Source organism: Plectropomus leopardus, chromosome 18, assembly GCF_026936395.1.
Source record: "Plectropomus leopardus strain MGB_pleo_1.0 chromosome 18, ASM2693639v1, whole genome shotgun sequence".
Lineage (NCBI taxonomy): Eukaryota > Metazoa > Chordata > Actinopteri > Perciformes > Serranidae > Plectropomus > Plectropomus leopardus.
In genome coordinates, this window is record NC_142193.1 from 8,494,310 (window position 1) to 8,513,737 (window position 19,428).

The following is a 19,428-nucleotide window of genomic DNA, read 5'->3' on the forward strand; positions in this document are numbered from 1 at the left end:
GCTATATTAGCTATAGCTATGAGTATAAAGATGTAAAAAATCTAAACACTTAAGTACAGTAATAGAGTAAATGTACTCATTTAGAGCACAGATCTCCGCCAAGGCCAAATGCCCTTTTTAGCAAAGTTAACAAAAGTGAAATTATCCGTCAAGTGATTCAGAGCCGCACCAAAATGTGATGGGTTCATCTGTGGCCCAAACTATACCCTTTCAAGTTTCATGTTCATAATTTCAGGTTTTGATTTACTCTTTGGTTTGTCTGCACTGTAAAAGATGTTTAGAGTATTTTTTGTGCCATTCAGTCTCAAGGTGTTGTTGTTAACCCCTTGTGGTTCAGTGTGCTGCTATATGTGGATGATACTGATCTACTGAAAAAGGTATCCTGTGGAGTTTTTAAGCACTATAGCACTATGGAGGACTGTTTTCAAGCAAGGGTCCCCATTTTGTTTTGTACCGAGCATATGGCCACCATCCTTTCAGGCTATTCTGCCGATCATCAGTTGGTGGTAACACGGCAACAAATGTATCCATATGCCAACAAGGCCAGTGAGGAACACAAGTTTTAGCTATACATGTATATAACTGATGCAGATTTTTAAAATATCTTTAAAGAATTGGCTTTATGGTGAAGGAAATACGTTCTACGCAATATCAGATGTCTTTCACAGGTATTTTGAGCGCCAAGTAAATTTGTTTAATTTCTTTCAAAAACATGGAGAAAAAAGGCAGTTAGCATCTTTGCATGAAATGTCCCGCAATTTGTAAGAAATTAGTAGATTTAGAGATTTAAAGAAAATTAGAAGAAATGTCCAGAAAAAAACATAATTATCAAGCATTTTTGTAATTTTGCTGTTTCTTTTTTGTTTTTTATTTTCCTTTTTTATTTTTTTTTTTTGCTAATTTTCAGGTAATTTTCTTGTACTTTGTAATGTATTTCATGCTTATTTGGGGGTATTTCTTTGTTATAGGTTTCCGTCTTCTCATTTTTTAAAGAAATTTATTCAATGTGCTCAGGCGTTGCAGTTCTGTCACTGTGCCTGTGCACGTGTGTGTGTGTGTGTACAGTCTAAGTCTAGTTTGATCAGTTAAAAAGTTACAAAAGGACGTATGAGTAAATATCTGTGATATCAATGTTGAGCAGTGTATCAGTTTATCAGGTTTGTAATCGTTATCTTGATGTAGCCAAAGATGAAACCTGTGCGAGGGCAGCTCAGTGTGGTATTCACTGCCTTGCTGATGTTGGCCACTCTACGCCCTGGCTGTCACGCAGACGGTCAGCCGTGATCTGTGGGGACATCAGCAGTGGAGTGAGAGGGTAATTACAGTAATTGAAATGTGTTCTGTGGAGGGAACTTTAATTGTCTGAGCGGGCCTGTCATGTGAAGAGATTTCAGTGTGAGGGAGCTCTTTAACTGTGTTCCACTGACCCAACTGTCTGTGTGTGTGTGTGTGTGTGTGTGTGTGTGTGTGATGTTGTGTTAATATGACAGAGCAGTACTCAGTGAGATGCCACACATGCATGTTCATCCAGAGGTGGAAGAAGTATTCAGATCCTTTACTTTAGAGAAAGTGCTAATACTACACTGTTAGTTACATCACCACTGTGCACATGTTTACATTGTCAGGCTGTGGTTTGTTTGTGCTTGCAGATTTTAGATCTTTAGCCGTCTTCCATGATGAACACAGAGACTAAAATGGAGAGATTTATCATTTGTGATGGGGAAGTTTGAATCACTTTTGTCTTTGATTTCGGTTTGTTTGAGAGCATCCTGCAGCTCCCACAAATATCAAAAAAACACAAGTTAGACAAATCAAGTGGGTACGCTCCAAAGTGTCAGTCTTTTATGTACAAAATTCCCTCTTTGTGTTAGTATCCCTCTGCTCCGACTCTGCCAGCAAACACTCTTTTCACGGCCCTTTACTTTACTTTCTGTGATGCTTTTGATCATTTCAGATTGTGACATGTTTTTCAGTTCAGGATAAAGTTCTTTAACGAAATCTGCATTGACTTTAAGGCTGGAGAGGTCTTTAGTTGCGGGATTTTGATGTTTTTAAAGGAACTCTGGAAGTGAAATACTGTTGCCTTGAATTTTGTACGCTTTGAGTGGATTGGCTCAACCAGCAATTTAAGCACTTGCAGAAAAAAAAGTGCTGTCTTCAACCTGAATCTAAAACTTTGTGAAACATGCTGAAAGCTTTTACAGAAAAACAACACCACATAATAATTCTCTCATTCTCATCTAGGACAGCAACAAATATTCTTAATTTTATTAATTATTCTGTTAGGTGTTTTTTTTTTCTTCTTTAAGGGAACTTTTTTCCTTTAAATTAACCTTGTCTTAAATATACTATTTTTACTACCTAAAAGGACTAAAGAAAACAGTAAAAACTGATATTTGATAAGTTGGAATCAGTTCAATGGTTGCACTTTTTTTGTAAAAAAAAAAAAAAAAATTTAAAATTACCCAAGGTCCAGTGTGTAGGATTTAGGGGGATAGATTGGCAAAATTGGAAAATAATAAGTTTGTTTTCTTTAGTGTATAATCACCTGAAATGTTAATTGTTGCATTTTTGATACCTTAAAATGAGCCATTTATATCTACATGGGGAGCTGGTCCTCGTCTACGGAAGTGGCCATGTCGCACCTACAGTAGCCCAATGTGAATGAATGCGTCACCCAACATAGTTAGCAGCCCCTCCACAATGAAAGCCTAAAAAAACAACATTGATTTACCTTAACACCAAACTGTTTCATTTATTGTTTTATTGCTGTAAACCACTGGGTCTTTTTGTTTTGAAGAAGTGACATCTGCAGATAATTCAGCTGCCGGTGAATCCTACTACACATCTGGGTCTCAATAGGTCCCATATTTTGTTCATTTTCAGGTTCACTTGCATTTGGGAGTACAACATGTTTAGTTGTAGAAAATGTTTACATGCTTTTCAAAAAACACAAATGGATTGTCAACAGAAATAATGAGAAAAAAGATAAAGAACTAAACAGCCAAAAAGTAGATATCATGACAACATAACTAAGTGTAAATACAAACATTTGGATACAAAATGACTCATTAATGAATTCCCAGAGGTGTCTTTAAAACGTCAAATCTGAACATCTCGGCTCTCATTCTCAGTCTAGTTTATAAATGCCAGCAAGTGAGACTTTGCATTTATTTGCTAATCAATTCAAAGTCAAATTGCGTTCTGCCTGCGAGGTGTGTTGTCAAGATGCATAAGCTTTCAGATGCAGGCTGAACGCTGCGTAAGCATTCTTGCAAATTTTGAATTTAGCCACCAAAGCTAATTTCCGTTGTTTATGCACATTGTTTCACACATTTTAACACGCTCGGCAGCCACTCCGTGTGTTTTATCTGCAATGTTTGATGCCAGGTTTTATAAGGAGGGGAGGCTGGGAGGGGCGAGAGTTGGGGTTGAGGGGCAACAAGCCTCTTGGTCAGGATGAGGACGATGCAAGGGCTCAGTATTGAGGAAGAGGAGGAGGAGGTGTGGAGGGGATTAATAAGCGTTTGTAGTATTAAATCAATGTGCCTGGGAGCTGAGGCACCTGATTAGCATGACCCTGTCCTGCACATCAGCACATTCTGGGCTGGGGGAGGCTGATTAAGAGCCAATGCTAATTTCCTCTCAACCCTGTCAATGAAAGAGAGAGGGAGAGAAAGTCAGAAAGACAGAGAGAAGGGAGTGCTGCAGAGAGATGCCTTTGTAAAGAGGACAGAGTGTATGTTTATTCACATGTACAGCACATGTGTGGAGTGTCACCATTTGTGAGTGTACTTGTACTTAGTTATGTTTATGTGTATTGCCTGTGTTTACCCTTCACACTCTCACTAAAGTTTGTTCTGTTTTATTTTGATTTTGGACTGAGTTGACATGACGTGCCCTTCTCTGTCTTACTGTACCTCTGATTGGTTCACCCTAACATTTTTACCCAAACCCAGTCATGTCCAAATCCAGCCTGGAGCGTGACCCGCTGGAGAGGCAGCTGGCCCCTCTGTAATTTTACATTATCTACTCTGGAGCCCATTCAAAAAAGTTTGGACACCCATGCAAACACTAAACAATCTCTCTCCTCTAATAGCCAGGAAAGAGTTTCTGCAGACCATTATGATGTCACAGTTGACCTTTGACCTCTTGGATATAAAATCTCAGAGCATCATTGTAGCCTATAAGATATTTGTGTGAAATTTCAGTGTATGAATTTTTCACTTATGGCCAAAAACATTTTTTATGGGGTCACTTTGACCTTGACCTTTGACCTTCGACCACCATACTGATCAATTCATTCTTGAGTCCAAGTGAACATTTGTGTTGAATTTAAGGGAATTCCTTCAAGGCCATCCTCAGATATTGTGCTCACAAAAATGAAATGGATGCAAGGTCAAAGTGACCTTGATCTTTAAATATTCCACTCATCTTATCCTTGAATCCACTCGAAAATGTGTGCCAAGGTTGAAAAAAATACCCTAAGGGTGTTCTTGTGATATGGCTTTCGGAAGATTGAGATGAATGCAAGGTTTACCTAAAAAAATGTTAATAGTTAGTCAATTTAGTTTAGTTTTAAAGAAGAGGGATTGTTAGAAAATTATCAAAAAAAGGGAAATGTGTCCTGAAAACTGTATTTATAATTATATTAATTTTATATTTTAAATTATGTCACTGGGGGAAAAGAATGCTGGTTGCCTTCTCCCCCTGTTTTTGAAAGAAATAAAATCAGATTTGATTATTGAAACATAATCAACTTATAAGTTACGTATAATTGTATTATTAAGTTACCTATCTGTAAATGAAATAATTCAAATTAGCTCCATCTTTACTAGCTGCAACACTGAAGTAATGTACACATAATAATAACAATCCAGTAATATAATATTCTCTGAAAAGAGGCTTTTTGCATAATGCCTTTACTTTCAGTAGTTTAAGTGTATTTTTATGCTAATACTAAAGCAAGTAGTAAATGTAAGCAGTGAGACAGTGTGAGTCTTGGCTTTAGTGCATGAAATTGAGCACTCAGATTATTTACCATTTGTTACTCAGGTTACATGAGTGAAGCCACAGTGGCACTGAGGAGGACGAGCTGCTGCAGAGAGCCAGCCACGGGGCCTGCATGGGTGTTGAGTCTCATTAAGTTGTTTGTCAGCCAGCGCTGAAGAGTGCCAGCGCTCGGACACCAGCCCGAGCTGCAGCCGTGCCAATCAATACAGTACACACAGTATCCGCTCTCACCCTGTGTCTCTGGGAGCAGGTTGGCACGCAGGCTGGCAGGACGACAGGGACGGGGCGGGGCATACCAGTCTCCATCACTCATTACTACAGCTCCTCATGCCCCCATGCAGCCACCAACAGGCCAGGCAGTGGAGACGCCGCCTGTAAAGACACAAAATGCAGCTAGTCTTACTCAATGTTTGGGAAATATGCTCATTCACTTACTTGTAAAGAGTCAGACGAGATAACACTCTTTTATACTGTATGTCTGTTTCACCACCAGCGGCATGTTAGCTTAGCTTAGCATAAAGACTGGAAACAGGGGGAAGCAGCTAGCCTGGCTATGTCCAAAGGGAACAAAATCCACCTAGCAGCACCTCCAAAACCTGCTAATTAAAACCTTATAGTGTTTGTTTAATCTGTAGGAAAAGTGTTTAATGAAAAGTTTTGTTTTTTACAGGGTATAGCAAGGCAATATTTAAATAATAACTATGATAATAATAATAATAATAATAATAATAATAATAATATAGTTATTATTATTTTATTAGTAGTAGTAGTATCATCATCATTATTATCATTATCGTTATTATTATCATCATTGATGATGATTCATGATCGTTATTTTTTTTTATCATTATGATAATAATAATGGACTGACTGGATGAGGGGTCCACATTGACAGGGACGATTGCAGCTTTGCACTTAAAGTTGAAAATTTTTCACCTCTCGGCGCTCAGGAAAAAAAGGCCAAGCATGCGGCATCGACGCTCAGTGATTCATTATGCTGCAGGCGTTTGGAGCATTTTGTAAATACACATGCCATTGTAAAGAATTTTAAAATTACGCTCGCCTGAGAAAAAGCACTTTAGAGGACAAAGCCACTTAAAAGAACACACCTAACACATCACTGTTGCAGCCAGTTGGTTTCAGTAATCACATTTATATGTGTATTTTTAGTGATTTTGTTCGAAGAATTGTGACTTTGGACAAAATCACTAAAGCTGTAACTTTATTGCAACATCGAGATTATGACTTTGATTCCAATACTCCTCTTAAATTACAAAATCAGGGTACCTCCTCGCCTCTTTTGTATATAAAGGATCAAAGAAGCCAAATAGTGACAATATTCAGTGTTCTTGCTCAATAATATCAAAGTAGATGAGATTTCCTCCATCTGGGGGAAAGTAAACTTGTGTGCCAGTTCTCATTCCGGTTTCCTGACAGGAACAACCAGTGATGGTGGTGGTAAATAGAAAAGTGCCAATCATCACGAGGCAAACAAAAGAAAAAGAAATCAGTTACAGAGTTTGAGAAAAACTGAAAATTTTTTTCTTTGCCTTTGAAGATTCAGTTTCATTTGAATCAAACTTTGGTACTTTTCCTGTTTTTTATACTGTAAATGAACTTCACTGGGATGCAATGAGCTTTACAGTCAAGATGCAAATGGTAAGGTAAAGCAGGTAAAGTTCTTTATGAAAAAGACTTTTGTGCACTAAACATATACAATGACAACTGAAACTATTTAAAACTAGCTTATTGGATTGGCAGACAATTAACTGGTAACCAATTTGATAATTTCATGGTTTCAGCTTCACAAATGTGAAGATGTTGGAAGATTTTCCTTTTAATAATTGCGATGTATTATTAAAAATGCAAGATTTGGACTGTTGGTTGAATAAAACAAACATTTTGAGGTGTCACTGTTTTTTTGGGATAGAATTTCTTACTATTTTGTTAAATTTTAAGAAATCAAATAATCAATTAATAGAGCAGATAATAAATCAGCAGGTTAATCCTTGATGGATATAATCATGAGTTGAATCAGATACAAAAAAAAATTCAACCAGCTACAACTCAAATGTAAAGTAATAATAATCGAATTACATACTCTACGGTAGTATCATTTTTATACACACCGTTATATATATTTTTTCTAGATCAAGTACATTTACTTTAAATACATTTCCTTCCTTATGTTTTTACTCAAGTAACATTTAAATTTTGCTTTTACATTTACTTTTACTTGTAACAGTATTTTAACAGTATGGTAGTTTTACTTGGACAAAGTAGGGCATCTGAATACTTCATCACTGCAGACTGCACCGACAGCGGTGGCAAATATATTATCAAAATTCACAATAATAATAGAAATGATGGGTCTCAGATTTTACACAGAAGTAAACAAAAGCAGACTTCTCATCTTACAAATGAGTATTTTTTCTGCTGCTGCTTACAGATTTTAATCAGCTGTCGCTAGGTTCCTTAAGAAACCCTCTGAGTTGACTTATTTCTGCATGAGAATCCTGACAAGAGTCTTACAAATGCATTTGGTTCCTACACACATGCTAAAAGATCACATAGAAAAAGAAGACATGAAAGTAAAGGAGAAGCATGGTTTGTGTGTTTTGGGGTAGATCTATAGTTAGCCACAGTATTTGCATCATAAATACTTGTATTACATTTAAAAATGTTATGTTATTTGTCTAAAAATTAACCTTTGAATGGACTGGATGCTTCCTGTAGGAAAATATATTTGAAGAGACAACACAGTGGTTCAGTTTATACCGTAATATTTTCAAATTGTAGTTTTTTCTTTTACAAGAGAAAAAATATTTGCGAATGCAGAATTATTGACCGGCTGGTAAACACTGTCCAGCACACTTATTTGGCAGGAGTTGCTGGAAAGTAAAAAATAAAATAAAATGAAAACTTCCCCAAATCCAACAAAGTGTCACAACTGGTGTTAGAAGGGCAACCGAGAAATGACCCAAACACAGACAATGCAGGCAGACTGAGACAAGTCAGGAATGTACTGTAAAAATGGAGGAACATAAGCTTACAAAATAATGAGGCAGGCAAGGGTTAAAACCAGAGGGGTAGCCCAAAAGTCCAAATCTCAGGCTGTAGAGGCTAGAGAGCAAAAAGCAGCTCTGATCATGTGAGGCTGCCTAAATATCTGCAGGTCTGATGAGGAAAAGTGGGAGCAGGTGTGCAGGTGGGCGGGAAGGATCAGGTGACTTAGACAGGAAGGAGGACATCTGGTGGACAGGTAGAGAATGGCAATGGAGGTGTAAAGTGTCTGTAAGGAGTCAGAAAGGGGCATAGAGAGCATGATACAAAGCTGTTAACATTATTTGAACACATGACCTGTAACTTACAAAAAATAAATGAGTAAATAAGGTAGTTAGATAGTTAGTTGATAACATCCTGTTTTTTTTCTTTTTCAATTTTGATTTTTATTGTTTCCTTCAGACAATAGAAACAGCGGTATCAACACTTTTACATACATCACTCACTTGCTCCTAAGAGTGACAAAAGAAGACATAATAATAATAATAATAATAATAATAATAATAATGAATAATGGAGGAAACTATTTTTTACTTTCTCCCACCCCACCCCAGCCAGTCGAACAAGGTGCACTGCAGATGATTTTGGATCCAGCAGGTTCATCTTGGTTTAAGTTTCCCTATTCTGTTGTAAAAGGAATTCCCATAATTCTGTGTAAGTGCTCATAGGAGGCAGTTTGTAACATAACAGCCCTCAACATAAGATTACTATTCCTCACACTTTTATTCTTGTATTTTTGGTTTTGAAAGGCTAAATAAAAGATACGACCCTCTAAACTCATGAGATACCAGGTGTCGCATTCAGTAGAGCCCAAATACATTTTCAGTATGTGGAGAAAGTCAAATTGACAGGCTGGCTGAGTTACAGTTGCCACACTATGATCAGACAGTTGCAGCTCTGGAAATCAGTTTAGCAAACGGCCAGTGATCTGATGTAGCTCTACATTCAAAATAAACCACCACAAAGCATTTTAAAACACAGTGAACTGTGTAACCAGCCAATAATACCAGAGCGCAGAGCTGGTGTTCATCCCCAGAAACAATTTTTAACACGAATGTGGGTGTCACATGGATGTGTGTGTCATGTGGGGGAAAGAAACAGAAGATGCGTTGCTTTCTGTGATTTTGACCTCGACTCAAATCAAAACGGCGACCTCAGTGCTAATCACAGGGCTCCCTGGAGACATCCTTTCATGTGGGCCGTGGCGAGGGCCTCAGAAACACAAGACACTGCGGAGGTCGCCGCTGTCATTGGCTATTAGCACTGAGGTCAAAGCTTTCATTTGGACGGGGTCGTTGTTTTCCAGCAGCCGGAGATTGACAGCGTTTTAACCACACAGAAGAAGCGTTGCCACTGCTCCTCCTCAGGACTGTAGCCGTCCCAGCAGCCCTTACTTACTAAATAATGTCACCCTGGCTGAGATCATCGCTTTTTACTGGCACTTCTCTATACGCTGTCAAGTTGTGACATACATACCGTTAATGAAATCACTAAAGTTGCACCATATGAATGCTTTTAAAACAACCTTTAAGCCCTAAAGTGGCAGTTAGTTATATGAAGCAGTTAAAACGTGCTCCATCTCCATCAGCTACAATGGTAAAATACTGCTTACGCATATGATGCATCAGTATTACCAGTCTAATGATGTCATATATATTAATGATTAAAGTTCCTGCAGAAAAAGTTCTTTTACGAAAAAGTTCTTTTTACTTTTGTTTTCAGGCTGTAGAAACTTCCAGCCCAGACAGGAAACTTTGGCCAATCACAGGTCATTTCAGAGATTAGATCATTTCTGTTGGCTGTTCTGCAAAAGCAGATGCGCATTTGTAAATTTGCGTGCATGTCCCTTAAAATGGGGAAAACTAAATTCTGTTATGGAAAATATTGCAGAACAAGTTGCAGTTCAAAGCTCTGCATTGGCAGAAACTGCTTACATTTCAAAGCAACTCAAAAAATAACTGAACTTATCAAAGAGAGACTCTAAAAGAGAGTTTGACAATAAACACAATAAAACTTGTCAGCATCGATTACACATTTCAGAGATGGAGAGAAAATGTTGCTAATAGCGTAGCCTTTTGCTTACCAGAGTCAAAGGTTCATGGCTGTGGCTAATTCAAGTTATGATCATGTTTATATATCAGCATCAGAATAACATCATGATTGGGATGATTGATATCAATGAGTACTCATACATGTTACTGTATGCACATGGCCTCACTCTTCTGGTGGGAGCAACTTAGAACAGAGAGGGAAGAGCTGCCAGCAGCTGGGATGTGCTTTGGTTTGTTTTTTTCTATTGTTCTTTTGTATTTTCCAGAGAACTGCCTACACCAAGTTTAAGCTATTTTTGCTGCTAAAACATGGACAACTATGGACTTAACTTTATGGAGAATTTTTGCATTATTGTATTGCTACCTTTACTTCAATAAATAAGCTGAATACTAATATATAGTTTAAACATAAGTAAACGTATAATAATATACTAAAAGATGTAGTATGCCAAATCTGGTCTAAGTGTGACTATGTATTTTTTTAAATAATTTACAAGGATCATAATAATAATAATAATAATAATAGTTATCAAGTCACATACTTAAAGAAGCCTAAAGGTCCTGTATCTATTAATTTACCACATGCATAAAAACACATGAAATTATACAGTTTTAATAATTTTGTTGCAGAAAAGAAGACCTCATTCATTTTTTAACATTTAATTTGCATTGCCTTTCACTTATTTCAGCTTCTAAGTCATAATGAGCTGCTAAAATGAGTGAAATGAACAAAAAAAAATCATTTTTCATGGCAGGGTTTATTTTCTGACTGTCATTATGTCAGAGGTGGCTGACATTTCATCAGCTAATAGCTGATGTTTATTAAAAAGTCAATATGCGCTCGATATATCAACAAATCAATGTATTTGTCTCACCCTGTGCTGTTAAGCACGGTGCATCATGGACCTGCAGAGACAGCAGAGACTAGTCCCTGTCTATCTGTCAGCCTGTCAGTCTCTCTGCCTGCCTCCCCCCAGGGTGCTGCTGTGCTTAAACATCCCTCCAGGCAGGATCCAAAACTCTGACAGCCGATCCTTAAAAGATGGAAAGTGAAGAAGTGAAACCTCCAGAAAGTGTTGAGGAGGGATTTGATTTTAAATAGGTGGCCTCTCAGATAGAAGCAGCCTCAGTGCCTCTGGGTTGTAGTTTTTGTCCCGTCTCCCTCCAACAATTCCTATCGTCGGCCTGACAACAAGCAGCCCGGACACACGGTCGTCTGAGCTTCACACGTACGCCATAAGACACACTCAGTATTATGCAAACTACACCCCGACATTAGAAATCTGCAGCATTTTCTTCTGAGATAGAGCAAAGACGATCCTGGGCAAGGCACAGTGCATGCTGGGAGGTCACTGAGAAGGCCACTGCACTTTTCAGTGTGCTGCTAGAACATGGATGTTGATGCAGAGAATACATAGGAGCAGAGAAGCACTGCAGGGCCAGCCGACCCTTGAGGCCACGTAAATGAGTCGGATCCTTTTGCCCCGGAAAACTCACGACTTCACAAATCTCATCACTGCTTTCAAGATTTCTCAGAAGCTCTCCAAACCTGAGGCACTCGTTCTGTAGAGACCAGCTGCCATACGCAGTTCTTATATCTTTGAATTTAATGTGGTTTGAAGAAGAGTTCAAATAATATGTGCTGATACATTATGATTTATGACTTTGTTGCGCTAAACGTGCCAGTAGTCAGCACTTTGTGCTTTGTCATCAAGTTTTACTAAAATTGTTGTGTTTCCACAGACATGTATTCTTTTTGGGGGGACGGGTGTTAACTGTTTGGGGCAGGATAATCCAGCACCTCCATTTAGTGGAGGGAGAAACTATTGATATAAATAGCATTTTTTTAAGTATTTTGGACATTGACCTTTATGACAGAATATAACACAATTCAGGAAATTAAGGAGAACGCTACCACCCAATTTGAATGTTAATAGTTGTTATCAGACTCATAGATATGCCAGAGTCACTGTAGCAATCATGACACAAGACAAAGAGTAAGTCAGGTGACGTAATGTTAGCATGGAAACTGACAAAGTCTGCACATGGAGGAAGTCAGGTTGGTGGATGGGTCAAACAAACACAGGACTGTCACCCAGACTGCTGTTTGTCAGTTTGTCATGTCACGTTACATTATGTAACATTACGATCATAATAATATTAACCTAAACCAAGATCTTTTTCCTTAACCAAACCACATAGTTGTGGCATAACTACATTGAAACCTAACAAACTATTCACAATGACAACTGATAACATTTAATGGACAAACAAAGGCCTTCCTTACCTGCTAGTATGTATAGCAGGTCTGATTTAACTGATGAGGCTGATAACCATTTATAACTGCCATTTACAGAGTGATAACATTCAAAAACAGTGCACCTACAAGGTTACCATCTGCCAAACTACGTTTATCAAGTCAAGCAGTACAAGCCATATAAGCTTAAAGGTAACAAAATCTTTTCAAACATTTGTATCACAGTCCGAAAATCTTTAAGTAAGACCGAGCTATGCTGAATGCTGTGTCGGGTGATGTAGTACAAACAGGACAGAGGAGATGAATGGATCAAACAAATACAGGACTTTCTTTCAGGAGACATTGTAAACGATAAGTTATTTTAAAAGCCTAATATAGTACAGCACCTGAGATATGCACAGTATTATAAGATTGTAGTAAATAATAATAATATTAATTAATAATAAAAATAATAATAATAATAATAACAATGACCTTTTCTCTGAACCTAACCACATAGTTTTAGTGTAACAACAATGTTGTGTAATAAGTTTAAAACTGCGACCATAAAGGGTCATGTATATACAAGCTATTCTGTCATCTACCAAAAGATAACAGAATAGTGAACATTTAGAAAATGCTCTTTTGGGTTGTATTAGAGGATAGGAACATATGACCGAGGAGGTTTTATGGTTTGGAGTTTCACAACAAATATGACAAGGATTCTGTTTGCTTCTATGTAAAGCAGCCTCTAGCGAGATAATTTCGATCAGAGCCACAAATATTTAAATAAAGTCGGCTACTGCAGAAGGCTGTGTAACATTTTAAAAGCTTAGCTTAACAGCTTTAAAAACTAAAACAGACAGCTGTTAGTTTGGACCAAAACTGATAAAATAAGCATGTTGCCAATGATATTTTTGTCTCAATTAATGCCATAATGAGATCAGATTAAATGAATAAAACAATGCCCATAAGTAACGGCTTATTCCCTTTTCTCTCCACATTAGCCTGCATCAGAGCCTCTCTGAGGCTTCTTAAACTTTGGTGTCACCTTGAGATCCAGCATTATTAAACAGCCCCTCTGTCAACAATCAATAAATTTGGTCTGGCCCTCTATCCCTCTTACGTCTCTGCAAATGAAGCTGATGGATGAAAAAGAGCCCCGTGCCCTCTCCCAGGTAATGTGCTGTGAACGGCCGTGTCAATATCTTCAGGGTTAACAGGATAGAGGGATGGAGGCACAGACGTGGGGAATTTAGGAAGAGTGATGCATTTAGAGCAGGACACAGGAGCAGGGTCAACTCTCAGGACAACTTAATATTTAATCAACTTACCTCACCAGTAACCCTAAACCCCACAATCCCCTCTGGTCACACAAGGAGACAAGTGGGAGAGGGGGGCTGAACGCAGAAAGACGGGGGGGGGGGATACACTTTATCTTTCAAATTGTCTGTGCTTTGACTGAGTGCGAATTAAGTGAGAGAGAGAGAGAGAAAGAAAAGATGAGATTTGCCGGGTGACAATGACGGCAAGATGACTGTGTGCAGCAGACAGAGACAGAAAGATGGAGGATGGTGAATAACCACATTAAAGTCTGCTACATCACACAGATTGCAGCTCAGTCGCCGGACGGTTTCAGTCAAGGTTAGAGAAAGTGATGATCACGATGTTGAGTGATGACATGGTGAACACAGGTGGGACAGGGAGCAGAGACATTAAGGTGTCGGGTCAAAACCACATTCATAAAGACGCTCGCTGATGATGCAAAACGTTCTTCATCTTGCTCTTACAGAAACAGACAGCTTCAGTCTGCTGATTGTTTTATGGTTTTTATAAAGATACACAAATGTTAAGATAGAAAAGGTTATTTATATATCAATAATTACAATAATTGCTAACGGCTGTCCATTGACCACATTTCAGGTCAGTTACATGGAAACACTAGAAAATAAAAGTCTAAAGTCACACAAGGGTCAATTCTATTAGGACAACAAAGACAGGAAGGATTATAAAAATGAATTAATCTATTAATAAATAGGTCAAATTAAAAAGGGGGATTAAAAAAAAGACCACCAACAGTTGTATTCCTTAGCGGGCCAACGAAGTTGCATAGTTGACCTTTGACCCTTTGGATATAAAATGTCATAACTTCCTCATTATATCCTTCTTGACAATTGTGTGAAGTTTTGTCATAATTACCATAAAAATTCAGGAGTTGTGGCCAAAAACATGTTTTACGATTGTTGAGTAACGGTTGACGTTTGTGCCAAATTTGAAGGCATTCGTTCAAGGTGTTCAAGAGATATCGTGTTCACAAGAATGAGACAGATGAGATCACAAAATGACCTTTGACTCTTTTAAGATATTGCATTCACAGGAAAACAAATTCTTAATTAATTAAAAATTGCCATTTTAGAGGAGAAATAAAAAGCATTTCTGTAACACTGTGGACCTCTAGGTCACATTTAGCTCAATTTGTGAATAAGACAGCCTTTATTTAAGCATAAATAAATACAAAGAGAGCTTTTATTTTGAATACAACAAGCCACAAACATAAGGGAAGGGCTTTGTTTGTTATACTTCAAATTACTAACGTGTTGGACAGAATGGTCATGACGTAGATTATTTATTTCTCATGATCCTTACCAGTGTTTGCGGTAAAAAATTGATGGCAATAGGATCATTAGCGCTGAATATATTTATCCATTTGGGTCCATTAAGTAAGATGTTAAGCAAATGTCATGGCAACGTGCCTAATAGAAAATAAATCATCAAGGGTCTTATTCTTTTGGGAATGTGCTGGGTATATTTTATGTTTATCTCCCAATTAGATTTTTAATACTTCTCGTGTGCAAGTGAATTTTTTTGGCCTGATGGTCACACTGAAGAAAGGTCACAGTGTCACCAAAATCATTAGTCCTCTGTCTCAGGGGAACGCAAATAACCATCTGAAGTTTCATGACAATCTGGTCAGTAGCTGTTGAAATACCAAATAACCAAATGTTAAAAAAACTGATTGACATCACCATCTTCAACACCATTTCACACTAGCCCAAAAACAAACAGTCTGCAATCCGAATGGATGCATTTTCCACACACACACGAATATAATGTTCTTTCTCCAGGAGATTCTCTGTAGCCTTTATTCCCTGATGCCTTTAATACTGCATTTAGATCATCCAGCAACACTAGAATATTCATTGAATAACACATGATAAAGAATACATTACAATCGTAATAGAAGCCAATACTAAATAACACAATGTTAGAGGTGGATGATGCTAACTGGTCGATATCTATATCTGACTTCTTGATCAAACAAATGTCTTTGCTTCTTCTTTTCACCAAAATCACTCCCTTTATGGATGGATCTACTGTTGTCGAAGGATAAGCAAAACATTATGTATTTTAGCCCCCTAAAAAAGTCCCATCTAAAACAATCAGTTTAAGTGGATGCTAAATTAAGAGTATTTTCACTGCTTTACCTTAATGTCAGACAATAACTTCACACAGGAAAATTAAGCCGTTATATTGCTCTCAACAAAGCCAGACTCCATTGAGAAAAATAGTGATTTAACACTGTCAAACACAGCAGCTGCTGATGTACTGCCTAAAACAGTTCTTGTGTTTGTGTGATTGGATGCCTATGGCATTTAAGAGGGTCAGATTCATGAAGTTACATGATACACAGACTAGCAACTGATCAAAGCAGCAGTTGATCATTGGCTCCTGTGTTCAGCGAGCTAAAATTGCTGTTTTTGTCAATGGAGTCTGGTGGCTTTCACAACAGCATAGATGGGGAGCTGAAGCCATGCCAAGCTGGTTAAACGCACTTATGTACCACTTTTCCAGCTTAATGGACAATCATCTTAACTACTGTGTGCACACACACACACACACACATACACACACACACACACACACACCCACACACACACACCGCATGCAATGTGTTCGCCTTCTCATTGGAAACCATGGATGTCTGGAAAACAAACAACTTTTAGAGAATTATTTTGGGAAATAATATCTGTGTGTCTGGTAGGGGTGTGCTATATATCATATATCATATATGATAATACTGGTATAATTTTTGATAGAATTCATATCATGATGGCAATATTTTCCCTTGACATAATCAGACTATTACACATGGCAACAACAAACATGGCTAAAAGTGAAATTGTTACTTCAAAGGTACATTTAAGTTATATTTTAAGGTATTTGGCAGCTATTAAGATGTGCAAGTTTTGTTTAATTTTATGTTGCCGTACTATTTATATTGTATAGTTTTTTAGTTTCTGCTATCCTTTATAAACTAAAAAATTTGAGATAATTTGTTTAGTATTTACTGAATATTAATAGGCAAACTTAATTTCATGTTGACATATAAAACTACAACACTAATTTTCTTGCAGCTGTTGTTTTTGAAATTAATAGTAAAATATTTTCAGTATTTTATCATTTTGCCAAGAATATCTTCATTGCAAAACTACCCTGAAATATCATGGTATTGTTTTAGGGCCATATTGTCCAACCATGGTGTCTGGAGCATGCAGCACATACAGTATAAAGCAGCACACAGAACCTCAGCAGGAACTGGTCTTGCTGTGGCTAGTGTAGCGAGCCCAGTGAGCGATAATCCAGCCAGCCGTGGCCACCGCTTGGCACTCCCCTCCACTGCAGCTGTTGACTGCTGCCTATCAGCCTGTGGGCTAAGGGTGGCTTTCCCACTGAGCCGGGCCGGGCACCACAAAGCCTCAGGGTGCTGAGGGCGGGGGGAGAGGATAAGTGAATGGATGTCAGAGAGGAGCTCGTGAGGGGGATGGGAGCAATGAATGGCAGCAGGTAGGCAGGCAGATGGGCCGCCAGGAGCACCACAGGGTCCCTGTGGAGGTGCAGGCGGCCGAGTTCAGCGCAAAGCCACCCAGCTCGGCGTCAGCACTTTGGGGAGAAGCTGGGAAAGTGCTGAGGCGGCAGCCACGTGGGGAGATGAGGTGAAGTGGTGAAAATTTAACCAGCCTGATGAAAGTTTAAGTGTGCATGTTAAACAGGGGAGAGAGGGAGGACGAATATGAAAGGATGGCTGCAAGATGGACAGGTTTGGGAGACTTCATCATTGTTGGACACAAACAACAACTGTCTCAAACTCCAGCATGAGTACCTGACACCTGAGAGCGCAGCTCCTTCCTGACCCTGGCTTGACCTCAAAAGTAATATATCCCTCTTCCAGTTTTGTGCTTCTGGATAATTAGCTGCAAGGACGCTGTTTTGCTTCAAGGACGCAGGCTGCATCCCTCTGCACTGCGGCCTGGCTGATATACATGCCAGAGCCCCGTAGCACTTCTGTTTACTGCCGTTCACATGATGCTACACAAAGCAGCCGCTTAGCTCTGTGGTCTGCGGAGAAGTGTACGGAGAGAGAGGGAGGGTGAGTCAAGCGGTGTGATTACATAAGGTTGGGTAACAGGCTCACTGTGGGGATACACACTCACTAGACAGTGTTGATGGAGTCTTTCACAGGCCTGATGGGGTGTTGATTAGGATGTGCTCACACACAAGGAGCAGATGCTGAAATGGATTCTAATGTGCTTTTCTCTCTTTGTTTCTTTACACTCATCCTGCCATTTCCACTTTTTCTTTGTTCCCCCGCTGACACCCCAAATCCCATCCCATTCTCCCTTATCGCATTCCTTCCCTCATCTTTTTGTCCACTCCGTCCTCCGCTGATCTCCAGGTGCGGTGCGAGCCTCCAGCATCTTCCCCATCCTCAGTGTCATCCTGCTCTTCATGGGAGGCCTGTGTATAGCTGCCAGTGAGTTCTACAAGTCACGCCACAACATCATCCTCAGCGCAGGGATCTTCTTTGTGTCTGCAGGTGAGTCAACACCCACAACATAAGCAAAGGGGGCATCAGTTCAACGTACGAGCATCGCATTCTACAACCTTGTCCTCAAATTAGAGCAGTTTTGATCCAAAATTGACTGACCAGTCATTAGCCTCAAGTGGTGGAACTATTTTTTCAAGAAGTTCAAGAAGTGCTGCAACTAACAAATATTTTCACTGATTCAATAATTTGATGATTATTTACTCAATTAATTGATTCAGTGTTTGGTCAATGAATGCCAGAAATGTCAAACAATGTTACCCAAAGTCCAAAATTATGTCATCAAATGTCCACAATCCAAAGATTCAGTTTACTGGAGTAAAGAAACAAGAAAATATTCACATTAAACCCTTTAACAGTCACATTAAGAAATACCTTTGCAAAAAGTAATAAAAAAAAAAAAATAAACAGATGCAAATAAATCTGAATTTAACAAAAAATCTGTAAAGAATTTGTGGTAATATATATATATATATATATATATATATATATATATATATATATATATATATATATATATATATATATATATCCTAAAAATCTGAAAATTAAATTAACTTCAAAATATAAACAAAATAAATGAAAAAAAAAATAAACATTTAAATGAATACAAACAATAATGAATCTAGTAACAAAATCTGTTTAAAATGGATGGTCAAAAAAAACAACAACAAATCAGTTTAATATAATAAAAACACAATTGAATGAAAATAAAATTAAATTGGGTTTTGCCAAGTTTTTAGTGAGGCAGTTTGATCGCAAACATGTCTACCGTGCAGTTATAACGCCTGTCAAGGGGTTTTAATAAGCTGGAATTTGTAACTATTTTTCTTTAATAGATTACTCAAACAGACTACTCGATCATCAATTAGTTGACAACTAATTGGTTGATCATTGCAGCACTAGTCATTATTCATGTCTTTTGTGATTAACATTATGTCACCACATAAATTCCAAAGGCACCGGTCGTCTCTTGTTCTTCAGCTACAAGTCACTTCTTCTATTCTTCCTTCTCTTGTCCTCTTTTCTTTCTCTTGATCCTGTTGCTGGGCTAAAAGCCACCCACTGGGACTCATCTCTAAAAATATGGTGTCCATGACACACTTTCACTATGATCCATCTTCCCAGATATACCATGTCAAACATTTCTCCATGTGTAACTTAACTAACAAGTCAGAGTT

General features: G+C 38.2%; 1 protein-coding gene across 1 annotated transcript in view; it reads left to right on the forward strand.

The window, feature by feature from the left end:
* The window catches only part of cacng2a (calcium voltage-gated channel auxiliary subunit gamma 2a), an 80,826-nt gene that overhangs the window by 59,029 nt on the left and 2,369 nt on the right, over positions 1–19,428 (forward strand). The window contains exon 3 of the mRNA XM_042504145.2: positions 18,098–18,238. Coding sequence (XP_042360079.1) covers positions 18,098–18,238 — 141 coding nt within the window. The remainder of the gene's footprint in view (positions 1–18,097; positions 18,239–19,428) is intronic.